This window comes from Bipolaris zeicola (assembly GCF_000523435.1).
Source record: "Bipolaris zeicola 26-R-13 unplaced genomic scaffold scaffold_254, whole genome shotgun sequence".
Taxonomy (NCBI): Eukaryota; Fungi; Ascomycota; class Dothideomycetes; order Pleosporales; family Pleosporaceae; genus Bipolaris; species Bipolaris zeicola.
The window spans coordinates 17,471-34,302 of NW_006912303.1; the positions used below are offsets into that span (position 1 = coordinate 17,471).

The 16,832-nt window shown below is 46.6% G+C and overlaps 9 protein-coding genes across 9 annotated transcripts; 2 read left to right on the plus strand and 7 right to left on the minus strand.

The window, feature by feature from the left end:
* Positions 1–221: 221 nt before the first annotated feature.
* COCCADRAFT_108383 (uncharacterized protein) lies at positions 222–1,181 on the minus strand (the record flags this gene model as incomplete). The annotated part of the gene is made up of 1 exon (XM_007718776.1): positions 222–1,181. One exon carries the CDS (start codon positions 1,179–1,181, stop codon positions 222–224), a length of 960 nt encoding a protein of 319 aa, XP_007716966.1.
* A 1,123-nt stretch (positions 1,182–2,304) lies between these two features.
* Positions 2,305–4,510, minus strand: COCCADRAFT_108388 (uncharacterized protein; the record flags this gene model as incomplete). The annotated part of the gene is made up of 11 exons (XM_007718777.1): positions 2,305–2,443; positions 2,493–2,809; positions 2,859–2,962; positions 3,017–3,155; positions 3,210–3,235; positions 3,462–3,655; positions 3,706–3,878; positions 3,931–3,987; positions 4,045–4,226; positions 4,285–4,371; positions 4,426–4,510. The coding sequence occupies 11 exons, from the start codon at positions 4,508–4,510 to the stop codon at positions 2,305–2,307; spliced, it is 1,503 nt and encodes a 500-aa protein (XP_007716967.1).
* Positions 4,511–5,271: 761 nt separating this feature from the next.
* On the plus strand, positions 5,272–6,050 carry COCCADRAFT_8949 (uncharacterized protein; the record flags this gene model as incomplete). Its single annotated transcript, XM_007718778.1, has 3 exons — positions 5,272–5,361; positions 5,416–5,716; positions 5,782–6,050. 3 exons carry the CDS (start codon positions 5,272–5,274, stop codon positions 6,048–6,050), a joined length of 660 nt encoding a protein of 219 aa, XP_007716968.1.
* Positions 6,051–6,696: 646 nt separating this feature from the next.
* Positions 6,697–7,679, minus strand: COCCADRAFT_40799 (uncharacterized protein; the record flags this gene model as incomplete). The annotated part of the gene is made up of 2 exons (XM_007718779.1): positions 6,697–6,828; positions 6,969–7,679. 2 exons carry the CDS (start codon positions 7,677–7,679, stop codon positions 6,697–6,699), a joined length of 843 nt encoding a protein of 280 aa, XP_007716969.1.
* Positions 7,680–8,691: 1,012 nt separating this feature from the next.
* On the minus strand, positions 8,692–9,791 carry COCCADRAFT_30075 (uncharacterized protein; the record flags this gene model as incomplete). Its single annotated transcript, XM_007718780.1, has 4 exons — positions 8,692–9,197; positions 9,326–9,413; positions 9,474–9,531; positions 9,649–9,791. 4 exons carry the CDS (start codon positions 9,789–9,791, stop codon positions 8,692–8,694), a joined length of 795 nt encoding a protein of 264 aa, XP_007716970.1.
* A 1,031-nt stretch (positions 9,792–10,822) lies between these two features.
* Positions 10,823–11,785, plus strand: COCCADRAFT_40800 (uncharacterized protein; the record flags this gene model as incomplete). Its single annotated transcript, XM_007718781.1, has 2 exons — positions 10,823–11,126; positions 11,265–11,785. The coding sequence occupies 2 exons, from the start codon at positions 10,823–10,825 to the stop codon at positions 11,783–11,785; spliced, it is 825 nt and encodes a 274-aa protein (XP_007716971.1).
* A 70-nt stretch (positions 11,786–11,855) lies between these two features.
* On the minus strand, positions 11,856–12,496 carry COCCADRAFT_30077 (uncharacterized protein; the record flags this gene model as incomplete). The annotated part of the gene is made up of 3 exons (XM_007718782.1): positions 11,856–12,041; positions 12,120–12,418; positions 12,469–12,496. The coding sequence occupies 3 exons, from the start codon at positions 12,494–12,496 to the stop codon at positions 11,856–11,858; spliced, it is 513 nt and encodes a 170-aa protein (XP_007716972.1).
* Positions 12,497–13,808: 1,312 nt separating this feature from the next.
* On the minus strand, positions 13,809–14,655 carry COCCADRAFT_108373 (uncharacterized protein; the record flags this gene model as incomplete). Its single annotated transcript, XM_007718783.1, has 2 exons — positions 13,809–14,371; positions 14,463–14,655. The coding sequence occupies 2 exons, from the start codon at positions 14,653–14,655 to the stop codon at positions 13,809–13,811; spliced, it is 756 nt and encodes a 251-aa protein (XP_007716973.1).
* Positions 14,656–15,163: 508 nt separating this feature from the next.
* On the minus strand, positions 15,164–15,914 carry COCCADRAFT_108381 (uncharacterized protein; the record flags this gene model as incomplete). The annotated part of the gene is made up of 2 exons (XM_007718784.1): positions 15,164–15,755; positions 15,805–15,914. The coding sequence occupies 2 exons, from the start codon at positions 15,912–15,914 to the stop codon at positions 15,164–15,166; spliced, it is 702 nt and encodes a 233-aa protein (XP_007716974.1).
* Positions 15,915–16,832: the final 918 nt, after the last annotated feature.

Here is a 16,832-nt window from a genome sequence, read left to right on the forward strand (position 1 = left end):
TCTATATGTATTGCTCATGTTCACATATAGAAAAGGCATTCGTAATGATGTATCGTGTGCATAATTACAATCGTCTTCGATATTACCAGCAGACATAGTAGAGCCAGACCCTTCAAAGCTCTGTCCCATGGCTACCACTCATCACCACAGTCGCACATCTAGAGTATCATCAACAAAGAAGCTACAGAAATAGACTCTAGAATGGGAAGAAGAACCATAACCTACTCATACACCTGCGTAACACTTACCATCATGAACTCTTCCTTCTCTTCCTTCCCCTCCCTCTTTACCAAGTCTTCCAGGATCTCATCTGCATCGCGAAAAATGAAACCAAAATGACCCTCCCCCTCCTTCACCCGCAACACACAACCTGGTAAATGCTTCTTCGCCCTCTCTACCATCCCAACCGGCGAATTCCTATCATCCTTCCCATGCCAAAGCGTCAACGGCACCTCCCCCTCCCCAACATGCACATGCGCAAGTTCAAACCCCCACTCACTCCCATTAAGCCTGGCCTCCCACCCCACGCCCTCACTCCCCTGATGAAACGACTTCTTGGTCATCGCCACAAACGTTGGCCAAACATTCGGACACCGAATCGCCTTCTGATCCCCCGGATGCCAATTCTCGACCTCTCGTGACAACGCATCTTCGAAAACGTGGGGATCTTCATTCCGACTCGGCTTGCCCATCTTATTATCAAACAGTGCGGCGGTAAGACTCGTCATCCACGGCGCTATCCAGAGTACGATTCGCGAAGGTAGTATCATACCGGATGTACCTAGCTTGACGGGGTACAGCCCACCCACTATACTCGCGCCGAGCAGCCTCTCTTTCGGAATCTCTTTTATACACGCCAGTGCGTACGGCGCGCCCTCCGCTACACCTAGCACGTAGAACTGATGGATTTTAAGGTGTTCGGTCAGAGCGAGGATGTCGGCTGGGAAGTCGAGTATGCGGCGGTTATGCTGGAAAGTCGAGAGACCGGTACCCGGCCGGTCGGGCGCAATAAGCCTGATGTTGTGTGTTGCGCAGCTGGAGTGCCAGAGCTTGCCTTCGTAGCGCGACGAGGGGTAGCCGTGCAGGTAGATGATGGTGCGTTGGGGCACAGGACTGCCGTAGATGGCGTAGGAGAGCTTGCGCCCGTCTGGGAGTTTTAGGGACTCGTTTTCTTGCTGCATTGTAGTGATCATGAAGGCAACAGTAAAAGAAATGCGATTAAGCTATAGCTATACATTGTGAATTTTGGGGGGGAGGGGGGAGGCAAATATCGCTCTTTTACTTATTTTACTACGCGGCGATCAAAGGGTCCAGCAGTAAGTCAGGGTGCGCGGGCAGTGCCTTCTGCAGGGACGCAAGGTGACGCATGGTTGGGGGATCGCCTCGTTTGATATACGATCGACGATAGTGCGCCCCTGGCTGTGGGTAAGAAAGCGGGGTATAAAAATGGGAATATCAAAGTGTGGATTGGGGGGGGGGAGGAGCATGTGGCTCGGTAAAGCGAGACACAAAGTAGCGCTATGGCTGGGAAGAGCTAAGATCTCCATGCTTGCTGTTGGCTAGCTCTTACTTCACATGCGTTTGTCTGGCGACACGCATGTCTAGATTTGCGAGCTTTGTGGGGAGGGGGGGTTTGCGTCTTACACGAGATTGGGGGCGTTTGCGGTGTGGAGTTCCCTGAATATGCCGCACACTGCTTCTGGATGGGCGATGGCATCATTGTGAGCGGAAATGGATAGTACGGGGTTGGGTAACGTATGGTTAAATGACTCGTTTTATGCAAATCCCGCAGAATGCCGGAGTTTATTCCAGCCTCGATCGCTTTAAGAGATGGCTTTTTCCTGGCTTCCGTCACCATCGTGCTTCGTTGAGGATGCGTGTTTTGTATCTCGTCACACAAATTTGCTGCGAGAGGTGCAGAATACTTCCGGGTGCTTGGGAATCGTCTGGACACTGCAGTGTCGCAGCAACTGTGGTCAGATGGGATTTGACAGAGCATTCCAGATGACCCGTCACGTCATCTTGCAATCCTTCGCTCTTATCTCACTCTTATTTGCAAAAGCTCTTTAATAGTGAATGGGCCACCTAACATCGTTCTTGGATTCCCAATCTGGGTAGCCAAAGATTAGCAGCCACTGCTTACTATAAAACTCTCTCACTGTCTGGATTTGCGTCTTTCGTAATGGCTGTACATCACACATGATGGCGGTACAGATAGCGTATCTGCCAAACTTAGGATCCATTATCGGTAGTGAATAGATCACTAGATCCTTCCTGTATTGAATTTTCTAGTCGAATACAGTTCTATACAGTCTTCTTTATAGTGAACTTTTCAAAGAATATATCATTGAAATGACCCTCGCTGTCGATCTCTTTCTGGCTCGACTCCCATGCATCTTCAAACATCAGTACACGGTCTGGATCTCGAGGCTCAATGTTACATCTAAAATCATTAGTTAAATCCAGTGGGTCTAAATCGAGGGAATAGAAACTGGAATAGTTTTGGTCCCGTGACTAAGGCCGGGATTATGGCATCTCGGTCGATTGGTATTGGCTTCCCAGCAGCGTCCAGTTTAGGTTGAATCCTAAAGGCCCACAAAATACGAGCCATGCCAATGAACAGGGTACGTTGGGCAATATGGAAACCGGGGCATATACGTCGGCCCACACCGAAAGTCGTATGAGGCCTTTTTGTTGTGTCTGGATTAATGCCAAACACTTCGTTTAAAGTTTCGTCCGCTTGGTGGCGGCTAGGGTCAAACTCCCTAGGATTTTTCCATCGATTTTCTGCATGATTGACGGTCCCAATCTTTTCATATCAGCTTACAAGGAGTCTTGAAATACAAGAGTAAACTTACGCAATTCACTATCGCAGCTCCAGCAGGTAGAAAGTAGCCTTCATATGATTCGTCCTTCGACAAAGCATGAGGCATAGGTGGACCAATCAGTGTTACTGGTAGCCCTATAGCACATCATCAGTTAGAAAATCACGGGATCAAAGCTATAGAGCACATACATCTCAGGTTCTCTTCTAGTACAGCGCGCATATATGGCAAATGCTCTCGATCCGACCATGTAGGCATTCGTTTGGAGCCGATAACCCGATCAATCTCTTCTTGAGCTTTGGCTTGCACATCTGGATACAGGGCCATTGCCTTTGGAAGTTATGGTCAGCTATCTTTACAACCGCATGCAAGGTATGAGATTACCTTAACAAATGCTGCTGGTGTATTCACTTGTGTGTCTCTATAAAAATTAGGTCAGTTTCTATATACTTTCATCCTTGTTACTATATGAGACATATGTAGCAGCAGCGTATGCATGTCCTGCACTAAACAAAATTTCTTTTTCTGTTAGTCGGTCTTTCTCATTTGCAGCCCTGTCTTGAAGGTCGCGAACAAAGCCTAGACACGTACCAGAATACAAAATATCCAGATGAGCTTGACCAAAGGACTTCTTACTTGCGTTCGGATTTCCGGAATCTATCAGGACTCTCGCTACAGTAGTATGGTGGATCCACATCTGTGTCTCCATTTCTTCCAGCTCTTCAACCTTGCGCTTAATGGGATTAAGGGCTTTAGGCAGAACATGAAATAAGGGGCGGAGGATAGGATACCAATCAGCCAGCTGTAGCTTCCCACTTAGTGCGGTTGTCCTATCAAACCACTGTTTACAATATGAGCAGTCTTTCATTGATTCAACAACCCAAAGTTTGGTCTAACCTCGATTAATGTCTTGATTCCTGAATCATCGGCTGAAGGGATCCTTCGCCCGTAAACTATAGCTGATGCGATGCTGGTAGCATAGTGTGTTACAAGGCCTTGAAAATTATCTGGCTCAGATTTCAATTTATGAAGAAGGTGTAAACTTTCAAACTCCTGTCCAGATATTAGAAGACTGCCATTTCTTTCCCCAGAGAATTATAATTACCTGGTAAGGTATGTAGTTATTTGCACCTCCCAAATTGATCCGCGTGGCATACATCTTCTGCTATTTTTTCCAAATTCCATAATTGCTATACTGTTAGTACAATGCTTCTGAAACCCTTGCAAGATGGACCCACTCTCGAAAAGCTATGTTAAGATTATCACTGAAAGTACGGATAAACATGTCTACCTTGAGAGAGCTAGTAGCACTTCGCTTTTCCATAAGTTCTTTGACTACTTCGTCTGAGCCACAAAGAATCATTGTCTGGGTACCCATTTTGAGCGACACGAGAGGTCCATCTGATTTATTGATTAGCGCAGATATTCTTCCAACTTCATTGATGTTTCTTTCACCCACATTTTCTTGTCGATTCTTGAAATTTCAAATGTAAATCCTTTCGGGGAAACTGATGAAGGTTGCCTAGTATAGGAATTGTCGGTGGGCCTGGTGATGATCAGCACTACTATTTGAAAACCAATGGGCTTGCCCGGTACACACCAGGAGGGTAACCGTTCGGCCTACTCCCAACTTTAAGCAACTTGATAGTGAAGATTCCAAACACAATGCATCCGACAAACCACATCCAATTCTTTACTATAACATTCTCATTGTCAGATGATTCGTAAACTTGATTTTGATTTGTTGCGAAGTTGTGCGTCATGTTGACTTTTACGCGCAGATGTCGCTTCGGGTGTGGAAGACTTGTAGGATAATGTCACGTTGTTTCGAGGGGAGAGCATGTGGGCAATCTTAAGCTGTACCTTTGTAGTAAGCTGGCTGAGACGGCCGAGATAGCGCTCCATAGGCAAATAGTGATGCGTATTCGAAGTGACAAATATCGTTATTACACATAGTTTAGCATGTCACAGACAGTTGTCATAGTTCTGTTTGTCACCGCCAAGCCACCGACAGAACACCAAGCGATAGCTGTTATGCAGTCCCCACCGTCCCCTCCAGTATCGACGACGATCAAGCAGTACTTAGATCGGGGTTCTTTTCTTGAGGATCTTTCGTACTAGGTCATCCGTTCAAGTTGTCGCAAACTTTGCATCGATCAAGATGTTTCGCCTGAAGAAGGAAATGGTGGATGCAGGCACTGTATGGGCTAGGTCTGATCTAAACGAGCCGGGTACCAAGCCTATCGATGTCCTTAGGCCCATAAAAGTGATCATTATTGGAGCAGGAATATCGGGATTGCTTCTTTCCATATTATTACCTCGATTCATCGAGAACATAGAGCTTGTCATTTACGAAAAAAATGCTGATATCGGAGGCACTTGGTTTGAGAATAGGATTTAGGATTACCTCAAGCGAGTCAGCACGGAATATCAAGCGGAGCAGTTCATGAAGTTCAATCACCAAGTACGAAAGGCAGTGTGGGATGATGTGTCAGGGAAATGGTCGGTGTTTTTGGACGATATCCGTAATGGAACGGTAAGCCTCTCCTTCAACCCGAAGAAGGCTGAATCTAACATTCAAGTCATCTAGACTATAACAGACACTGCAGAAGTTCTCATTTCTGCTGTAGGTATTCTGAACGCATGGAAGTGGCCTGAAACTCCAGGACTGTATGACTTCAAGGGAGTTCTAGTGCATTCAGCCGCCTATCCTGAGGATCTTGATCTCCAAGGGAAACGTGTCGCTTTGATTGGCGGTGGCTCCTCTGGTATTCAGATATTGCCACAAATTCAGAAACAGGCAAAAGTTGTCCACCATTACATGAAGGGCCGAACTTGGAACCCAACAGCTGGAATTGGAGGTGAAGGATTAGCCAAGAGGGGAGGAGATCGTAAGTTGAGGGCAGCTGAAAAGCTTCCAACTCAAGGAGGCAAAACTAACATATTAATTCTCAAGCGAAAACGCCTCTCGAAGATCTTGAGCGGCTCAAAAACGACCCCGCAGCTTACCGAGAATATCGTCGAACAGTAGAAGATTTACTGAACCGTCTAGTTGAGGCCTTGTACAAGGACACTGAAGGTGCAAAGCAGCTCTTCGATATCTGTAAAGCGCATATGAAGGAGAAGCTGTCAAAAAAACCCGGAAGTATTCAAAGCTATTGTTCCAGACTTCCCTCCTGGTTGTCGAAGGATTACACCAGGGCCAGGAGTAAGCTTCGTTACTGACCTCTTGAATGGTGCAAAGGACTCCCAACAGCTTTCTGCGCAATTTCAAGTAGGCATTGCGGAGCTCAGTATTCTCATTAATGAGCATCTTATTACGCTCACTTTCTGTCTGAGCAGCTCTCTTAGTTGCTTCTTCCAGATCGTTGACGTAAGCAAGTCTTCTTTCTCGAAAAGAACGCTGCGACAAACGATTACGCTCTCGTCTACACATATATGACTTAGCAATCCTCGCAAAATGAAACACCTCATTGGGACTATTAGGCGACATCAGACGTGGAATATAAGAATAAAACATACCTCTTTTCCGCTTCATCTCTCGATTGTTCAGGGTCATTAGCAATGTTGTAACGACGTCGCTTCCCCTTCGGAGGACGAGTTGCCTGTTGCATTGTCTATGGTAATGATTCGGCACTTAGCCAATGCCAATGCTTTTTATATATGCTGTATAAACATATAGCGCTGATAATCACAAGGGATAGTATGCCCGTTGCAGGACGCGATCCCAATATGAATACATGCGGGGTTAGCGAACCCCCGCGCCCTAATGTTCCGCAAGCGCAGTTACCCCACATCTATCGTTTCCTGCATTCACCGAGAGAGGCGCTATGTAGGCGAAATTCCCGCGACTTCCGCAGAGGCTAGAACCTTACCAAAACTCCACTAAAGGCTTACTCAAGTCAATAAATTCTTGTGAACTCCCTTGTCTTATCAACTTGGAACTTGGAAAGCTAATAGCACACAACAGACATTTGTGAACAAGTGGCTGAGGCACATAGTACTAGTTTAAATTCAATAGCATCTGAACTTCATTTATTGAAAAAAAAAGCATTCGCTTCGACATACTATGGGTAGCCCCCGTTGATCGGCAACACTTGTCCAGTAATGTAAGAGGCGGTATCTCCAAGCAAGAAGGTATACAATCCCATCAGCAATCTCTTCAGGGCGTCCCTGCCTTTTCATAGGCACAAGGTTTTCAGCATGGTCTCGTATACGTTTCCCTTCTTCTGGTCCAACCGCTTTCGCGCGAGCTAGCACGTCTCGAGTCATCGGGGTATCTGTTCCACTTGGTGCAACAAGATTGACACGCACTCCAAAAGGAGCAAAGTCCTCTGACCACACTCTTGTCAGTCCCGCTACAGCATGCTTGCTCGGAGCATATCTACCAAGAGTTGGGAAGCCTTTAAGTGATGCGCTTGAGCCGATCAATACAAGACTTGCTCGATCTGACTTCAATGAGCCATCATCAGACGCCTCTATGCATCTTAAGAGTTCTGTAGCGCAGTTCCAAGTACCAATCAAGTTGACGTCCACTATGTTCTTAAAAGTCTCGTCGCTCTCGATCCGTACTCCGCTTGAAGGGCAGATGCCTGCACTGGTGACTAGTCCGTACACCTCTGGGCTATGCTTGTAAACATTTTGAAATGCCCTTGATACATCCGTCCTAGAAGATATATTCGTCGATCCATGGTAATAAACTTTCTCGCGTTTGAGTATGGGAGGGCATGAAGTAGCCAAGTCAACGGCGTGAACAGTAGCTCCATAGCTAGCCAACTCCAATACGGTACTAAGGCCAATTCCGCTCGCCCCTCCTGTGACTACAAATGCTTTTGAAGCAAAAAATGAAGACATGATGATGTCAATTACTGGAACGGTTGCCGACAGGTTTTCGCAAAATCGATGAGTTTCTTAGGAAGATTGGAGTTTGAATGAGAGGTAGCCAGAAAATGTTGTGTATAGGCATACCGTTCATGAGAAGGTATAGATATTGACTCAACTGCAATGTGATATTATGGGTAATCAAATGGGCTAGGTCGATGACAAATGAAATCATGACAAAGAGAAAGAGATGTGTCAAGAATAACGATATAATCAAGTATCGATGTAGATGAAATAGAATGGCTCCAGAAAACGTACTTGGGTGTGCTTTAGAGCGAGCCAAGGTTACCAAATTGAAAACTTGGACGTGGTAAGTACGTGAGGTATCGCGCAATACTGTGGGTCTTTGTCATCCAAGTGCATGAGAAATACAAGCTAACGCAAGTTCGGTTCTTGACCTCTCCAAATATTTTATGAAATTTCAAAATTATAAGATTGTTTCTACGCATGTGCCTGGTGCTAGGCGAACTTTTAGGCACGTTGTCCACGCTGTGGCTCAGGTGAGTGGTTAAATACCTGTGCCAGCGTGGGGAAACTCACTCAATGTAAAGCACTGATTTTCAAACTCTAAGCTATCTACTCTGTATGTACTATATCGAAACGATGTCTGATATAGTTGGAAAACAAAGTGAGGTAACACTTATATGTGGTAGACGCATCCATAGACAAAACTTTGCGAAAGTCGATAATGTTGTTTTTGTCCTAAACTGATATCAAGCTTTGCGCAAACTAACCAATTCATATAGGGACAGGTTATTTCCTTTGATCAATTCAATGCACAAAACTTAGCGTACGTCCATAATTTAAGCATTGAGTATTGTTTAAAAGTGCGAACGAATGCATCGGATCGCACCATACATCTAAGACATCTCAGATAAGGCCCTATATACAGATTTTTCCGAATCGTTGCGCAAAGTCAACACATTTAGCGTCTCCGTTAGGAAGTAATTGCATGAAAATAGTAGCAGCGACTCCTGATTCTCGGTCAATCCATTAAAACCTCGTTAGCTTGAACTTTTAGGAATCGCAAATTGCAATACGAATCACTGAAATTGAAAGCAAAAAAGCTTACCCAAAACAGATTGGGCATGCCTGACCACTGTAATGTCCCGGATTTCCTGCGCCCGGGAAAATCGCTAACATTGATCAGACCAGCTAAGCCGTGATGTACTGTTTCGGATGCTGGAATCAATGGCCCCAAAGCGGGTTTGTACGGTCCTTGTATCGTAGAATTCAGTGCATTGGTATTCGTTTCCTGGGGCGTGAAGATCTCGTCTACCAACTCTTGGCCCAAAACTAGAGACCCACCATCAAGAAGGGCACCGAGCAGCTTTGCATAGTTACTCACGGTGCTCCATATTTCATGGCCGGCAATCTCACGTTCAGGCTCGAGCGGTACTGGAAACGCTTGAGGCTGCAGCATGCCGTTCTCATTCCGACTATAGGTTGGGATCATGTCATTTTCGGAACTTGATCGGATGGTAAGTAGTCCTGGTCATTCCTAGCAGGTCCCAGATATTCGTTCGATAGTACTCTTCCAGACTCATTTCACCAAGTCGAGCAACCTAATAAATTGAGGGGTCAGTGATTGTTATTGAACATGAAGAGCGAGTGCTGACTAACTAATTCACCAGCCCAGTCAATTCCTGCACCATATGAACAGCTAGAGCCAGGCTCAAAGGCAAGAGGGCATTTCTTCATCGATATCTAGGCTTCAGATTTAGTATTAATAGATTTTAGCGGGCATAAGTGTTTTGTACAACTTACCTGTGTCGAGTCCAGAGTAGTATTACTTAAGCCTGTATTTACGGCCCATCTGGCAACGCTACTAGGCATAGTTTCGTAGCCAACTCCACTCTGATGGGACAATAAAAGTCCAATCCAAAGCATCACTCATTGCCACAACACCTAAATTTGGGGAACAAAGAACGGTGTTTCCTACCTCAGAGTAATCTTCGTTTTCCTCGGCTTAGTTGTCGGAATGCCATCGATAGGTTCCCCACCGTCTAATACCTCCAAGGAAGCGAGGTCCGGAAGAGTTTCAGTAACGTCGTCATCAAGGCCGATAAGACCCTTTTCAACCATCTGCAAAGCTGCCACAGTAGTTATGAGTTTGGATTAGGATGCTAGCCAGCAAACAGAGTCCACTGTGGGTAGCTTGGCACCTGGTAAACTACTACTGGAACACTTCCAGAGGATCTTTCCTAATGGTTGATGTTAGCCTTTTGTACTGATTGAATAGAGTTTTCAATGCTAGCACAGCACGATGTATACCACTGCGTCCCACTACAACACCAGCGATGTATGGCGCGACATAATCGGGGCATGTTGTATCAGTGCCTCGGTTGAGCAGATTAGAGAGCGAATCCATGTGGATAGCACCCAAGAAAAGTTCTTCGGGTAAGAGGTTGGCTAGAATGAATGATTCAATTGCTTAGTATGGATGCCAAAGATAATACCTTTATCGTGGACTGCATACCTCAACCAAATAGAGAAAGCTATCAAAAACATGCATGCACAGTGAGACCTGCAATCCAAAGAAAACGCATGATTAGCTACATACGAATGACTCACTTTCTACATTCTAAGCTAGTACAAATAGATAGACGACCAATAATTTTGTTAGCCATTGGTTACAAGTGGCATCGGAGGTATGCGGACACTAGGCCTCTTTAGTTGTACTGTTTGTCCGCCTATCACTATTACCAATCTCATTGAATATGTTCTCTTGCAACTCACTGTTTATGAGAGATTCTTGACAGATTAACCGAAACGGCGTCTCCTCGAGTTATTCTCGTCTCTTGGAGTGACATAAGAAATAACTGACAGTCAAGAATATTAGGCTGATTCTTGTCTTCGCCTAAACGCATTTGTGTTAATAAAAATAGAACAGCACAAATATACGAGGTGCATTATACTGTGACAAGGTTAAAGCAGAGAGACTTCTCTGCCGAGGTATATGCTGGTAGGTTCTCCTCAGTGTAGCATTCTACATGACATGAGAACTTCCGAACATAGCCGAAATAGTATAAAGCGTCCTGTCAAGTACTAGACGACTTAAGTTGGAGTCTTCCTTGTACGTACTTGCTTACTCAATATTTTCGAAAATCAATATCATGAAAGCGTTCCGATTTGAAACCGTCGATCAAGGCCTATGCTTGCAACAAGTGCCCCCTCCGAGTCCCTCACCCGGAGAGGTGGTAGTCCGTGTTGAGGCCGCCGGTATCTGTCACTCTGATTTGCATGTACTACACGGTCAGGGAAGTGGCTGGATGTCTAAGTTGCCAATCACACTCGGACATGAGGTTGCGGGTATAGTGGAAGAGGTTGGACCGGATGTGGTCGGGTTCAAGATCGGTGATCGAGTTGGGGTGGCTCTTCTTCCTAAAGATGCCGATTTGACAAATGTCATTGGTATTGGTAGAGACGGCGGGTTTGCAGAAAAGGTCCTAGTACCCGCTACACTCCTAGTACCGCTTCCTGAGAAAGTCAGCTTTGCTGAGGCTGCTGTCGCGAATGACTCCATTCCAACTGCCTAACACGCTGTCATCACGGAAGCGGCTATAACTGGATCTACAACGGTGGCGATTGTCGGACTCGGAGGGCTAGGACTGAGTGGGGTCGGCATAGCTTCAATCGAAGGCGCTACAGTATTGGGTGTGGATATCGATGACAAAAAGTTTGCTGATGCTACTGCCTTTGGCGCAAAAGCATGCTTCAAGAAACTCGACGATATCCCTTCTGAAGTCATCATAGATGTTGTAGTCGACTTTGCTGGGGTTGGAACAACAACTCAGGATGCTTTGCGAAGATTCCGATCATCTGGGATGGTAGTATTAGTTGGATTCGGGGTGCCAACCTTCGAATTATCTACCAATACCTTGATGTCGCGCAATCTCACCCTTCGTGGATTGGTAGGGTCTACAATGGCTGAATATCGCAAGGTACTAGATTTGATTGCTTCTGGGCTAATCAAGCCCAAGTTGGAGGAGATTCCTTTTCTTGAAATACCTAACGGTCTTCGGAGGCTTGAGCGCCTTGAGGTAGTTGGTCGACTTTTTTCAAGACCAAACGCATAAATAAGCACTGAAAGTGCCGCTTAAATAACAATTTAGTAGTTTGCTACATATACAGAACCTCCAACCCCAACTAAAGCGTCCTCAAAAGCGCCCTAATAAACCCCTCCTCCTTCGCCTTCTCCTTGGGAAAAATCCTTCCATCAGTCGTATACTTCCTAAACGCCGTGTAACTCTTGAACCGTATCACCGGCGTCCCCATATTGCGATGATCAATCAGATTCACCAAGTTAACCAGTACATTCCTGCTTCCGAGAACCTGTGAATACCGCATTAGCCCAAATACCCACCACAAATAGCTCGTATCTTCTTGAGAGAGCGACGAAGGTTGACGTACCGCTTTGCACTGCCTAATACTCCCCGGCACCTCATCAATAAGCACCTCGCGACAAAGCGCCTGCCACGACTCCAACTTCGATATATCTTTCCCATACGCAGCATCGAACTCCGCGGCTTGGCATTGGTGCCAGCGCTTGTGTCTGAGTTTGTTACCCCAGTTTCGCATGTTGGCGAGGCGCTCGAAGTTGGATTTTAGACCCGCAGTGGGATCGTAGGCGAAGGGGGCGAATTGCGAGAACCAGGTGCCGCCGGGGTTGGATTTGTGCGGGCCTGGAGAGGGGGTGGGGGAGGGAGTGGCTTGGGATGGTTTAGTTGGGATTCTGGGGTCGTAGGGTGGTAATACTCACGAAGCTGGCGGGGACGCTGAGGGGCCATGGTGAAGTGCGGTGTCGGTACACTACTAGTCTCGTGAGTACAGAGATTGTGCTACTTTGAGAGTTGCTGGATGATAAAAGGATTACATTGATTCTATATGCAGTTGATATAGAAGTTACTTTCACAGCCTGGGGCAACAAACAAATCCATCGTATGCGGCGCGGAGGCTACGTGCATGACGCCGCAGCGGCAACAAACCACCATAAAGAAAAAGCCCCTTGTATCGCTGTAGCCTAATGCTATTTGTGAGCTGTTAGAGGGCGAGAAGTCAACAGTCCTGAGGCATTGCTATCTAATAAGTGCTGGGCGCATTGAGCGGATGACGCACGGTGGTATCACCGTGCCACACACATGCATGCAAGGCAGACTTGGGGCAGTGCAAACATTGGGTGGGATGGAATTTGGCCAATTGCTGCCTGGACCTGTATTGGGGTGCCAGTGGTCATTGTCAATTGTTTGAAAGGACTGGTTCGCAAGCTATGACACGGTAGTACCGAGCAGGACGTGCCGTCCCGTAGTAGTGTGTACGCCACTGCATGAGACAGCCACAATCCTAAAACATATTGCCTAGCGCTGAGTCCGATTCTAGACACGTTTTTCATGCGATTGAAACACTGAATTCAGAGAGGGAGAAGGAAATGTGTCGTCCTTCGCTACATTGAGAGAATACCTTCATGCGTCCTGTCGTGGTGTGAAGAACTGCTTCGACACCACAACGGCAACAAGAGCCTTTCCATCCAGCTAGGCTACCTACATTGTTATCAATTGGAGTTTTCTTACCGACATGGAGAATCGCATTACCAAACTCGCGACAGTCCTTTTCACCTCGGCCAATACCCTTGAAAGAGCAGTGGGTGCACGCCACAGCATTCAGAGGGTGCGACGTCTCAGCCAGTTTCCAGTCGTAACGATTGAAAGTAGTAGACATTATTGAATTAAAATATGATTCTTGCTTATTCTCATAATGAATTCAACACAGAGGTGAGAGAGATGCAATTTCGGTCTTCCCGTCATGTATATTCGATGCCCAAATGACAAATCACATGCTCCGAACTCCAACATGGCCCTGAATGATCGTGATGGTTACAGCCTGCAAAGCAGTGACTTGAAGCATCCGCCACCCGCTTTCGCAGCATCCCTCGGGAAACACCCGCTCTTGCGGATGCTCTTCCGTAGCTTACTGAGAGACTCGTACTGAACGATCTTGATCTTTGGATTTCGCTTGTTATCAATGACGGTAAAGAGATTGATCTTCAAAGGATCAAGGACCTATCTGCTATTAGTACTCTGCTTCTTTGTGCCTAGGTAGAATTCAAAAACGAACCTTCTTGCATTGTGTAACTGTACCCGGAATGTGAGTAAGACCAAGATCACGACACATTTCTTGGTACTGCTCAAGCTTATCTTCACCAGTACCCCAGTAAAAAGCAACTTCCGAGCTAAGCAAATAAACGAACTGTTGTCTCTTCACATTTCCGGCCCAGTTTTTGATGTGTGCGAGACGTTCGAACTCAGATTTGAAATGCGCAGTTGGCGAGTGCACGAAGTTGGTGAATTCCGCCCAAGCAGGATTGCTGCCTGCTTTGCATCTGGAACTGCTCAGTGGGGGCTTCCTTTCTGATTCGATCGGTTCCTTGTATTCGTTTGTTTCGGAGACCGATGCCGGGTTGAGTGAAACTGGAACATCGACAACCGCACCTAGGTCTTCAAAAGACTCCTGGCTGTCGAACGACCTTACGCTATCAAATGAATCTGCCCTGGAAATGACCGAGAATGATGAGGTGTCGGATACGATTGAGAGCCTGCGCATCCTATCTTCGAGATGGATTCCGCCGTCTTGCAAGGCTGCAGCCTTATCTCCACGTGCTAACCGACCTGTATCATAAGTCAGCAACACACTTCATATATGATACCCGATAGAATCGCATTGGACGCTTCAAGTGTATGGTGAAACGAGAAGACTTACGACACTGGCCATACGGATACTCCTCTTTGAAACACTCTTTCCAGCGCGAACGCCATGTCTCATTGCCGCCCTCCCACCCCTTTGCTTTAGCCAGACGCGCAAACTCGGCTTTTGGTGAATTGGAAGCATCAACAACGTGGCCGATATCCCTAGACCAGGCTCGTATCAGCTCCATCTGAGTGCCAGAGGCCATCTTCTTTACACGTGGAGGCTCTTTGAGCAAAGGAGAAGTTGATTGACGTCGCAGTTCGGGGCCGGAAGTGTTGGGAACTGAGGGGTTGGGAAAAGCAAAGTCAAGTCGATACTGTTGTCTGGATATGTTGGAGATAGCTGGGAAGGCGGGGCAGGAGTTGTTAGCTTTAATACGCGCTCACACGTGGTTGCGAGTGTACATAATCCTGATGCGGTTAGTGGCGTCAGCTTGAGCCAGGGTCCATATACACCGAGCGATAGAGCAGGTTGCGATCTGTGATATGAGCACTTTGTGCTAATGGCTTATCATTACTATTCTAACATGGGCTATCCAGGTACTCTTCTGTCTATTACCATGCTGATATTGGCAATTTTTGTGGAAGCGAAGTTATCCGCCACGGCCCGATAACCAATACAGGTGTACACGACATAAGCCGCTAAGCCCAGATCCATTCCCCCGAGCTACATTTCGCGAACCAAACAATCTCAAAAAAGCACTTCCAAGTTCCCTAGCGTGACTTCCTAACCGACTGCTTCCTCGGCTGTGTGGACTTCTGGATACGGCTACTTGTACGCTTTTTGCTGCTGCCCATGCTAGTCACGTCTCCTAAGTCCCCGGCGTGATCTACAAGCTGTATGGTCTCAAGAGCCTTACGCCGATGTGCTGCTGCGCGTGTTCGTCCCAGGCTGTCTACATGTACATCGAGCCTTGGATCACTCTTGGTCGCGTTTGTAGAGTTGGGAGGAACTTCATGGTGGTTCTCGTCACCCATTTGTCTGGGTTCATCGCCGTTATTGCCCTGTTCCTCTTCTTCACCAACAGTTCCACTAGCGTAGGCGTCAACCATTTCGTGATCCTCTTCAGCTACCGTTTTGCGTGTACCATCATTTACATCTTCGTAAATGTCGAATACGAGTTCAGAGTGATCTCTCGCTGCAGCTGCCATTGCAGCCTCCTCGTAAGCACGCGCTACCGTGATAGGAAGAGGAATGATTGGGAAGCCTTCTGGTTGCCGGAGCTGAAGCTCATTTTCGCCGTATTGGGCCTTGGCGGCACCAAAGTCGTATTTGGTATTGCGTAGCTCAGGCATCTGGATTTTCCTGCTAACGCGTGAGTTTTGTAAACTTGTATGCTCAGAAAAATGCTTACTTGGCTGAGAACTGGCCACTGGATGTGACAACTGGATCAGAGAGCACAGTGCCTGAGTCGATCCGAGGCTCTTTGCGCAGCACCTCTGCTAGTATGCGATGACCAGACATAGTTTAGGTCTTGGTAAATGAGAAGATGTGATGTTCTGGTGACGCAGAGTGTGTTTTCGTTGAGGTGGGTGTGGTTGAGGACTGTACTTGCTCTGTACGCAGCACACAAAAGCACGATTGTGCGAGCTTGGACTAGCGTCTCAAGGTGGAAGTGAAAATGAATGACACTTTTCGTGTGAGTGTTGAAGGTATTAAAGCAAGTTTGATGAATGTTGCAGTTAAATGATGAAAGTATCTTTGTGATGTTCCAGGGTAACAGAATGAAGTTGCTGCAAGGCCCAATTGTCAAGATCCGCACGTCGGCCAATCCTTCCCATGATAGCTTGGTGTGGAAAGAGCCAGTCGATATACGAATGAGGGTGGTCCCGGGCGATGACTACGAACAAACTGCTATCATACTGTTGCGGTGTGTTGCATAGAAAACTTCGAGCGCTAGATGCAGTATATGGTTGCAACACTTGTTCGCTCGCCAGTTCACAGGAGGGGTCTCGGCTCTCCGGGTTCCGTCGGAACAGTTTGGCACTTCAGTACTGTGATATATTCGACCACAAGTTGCGATGATAGAAGTTGACGCTGAATCTTGAGTGCAAGAGATTCGTAACGCAGTGTAAGTACAGTACAAACGACATTTGTCCCCTGTTCGGATGACGCATCTTGTATGTAGATCTTAACCGTAAACGGCAAGCTTATTGGATGAAGCAAGATCCGTCGTTATTATTATGGGCGAAGAGGTCTTCGCACGTGTTTACATTGATCTATTGTATAGAAGAAGAAAGATCCAGAAACAGATGTACTGTAAGATAGCTGCTACTCATACTTTTGTTTAACGTGTTCCACCAGTAAGCGGCCCACCCCAGTAAGTGGCCCACCCCACCAAACTTGACCTGACGTTCTACGCAATTGAGTCACAACAACGTA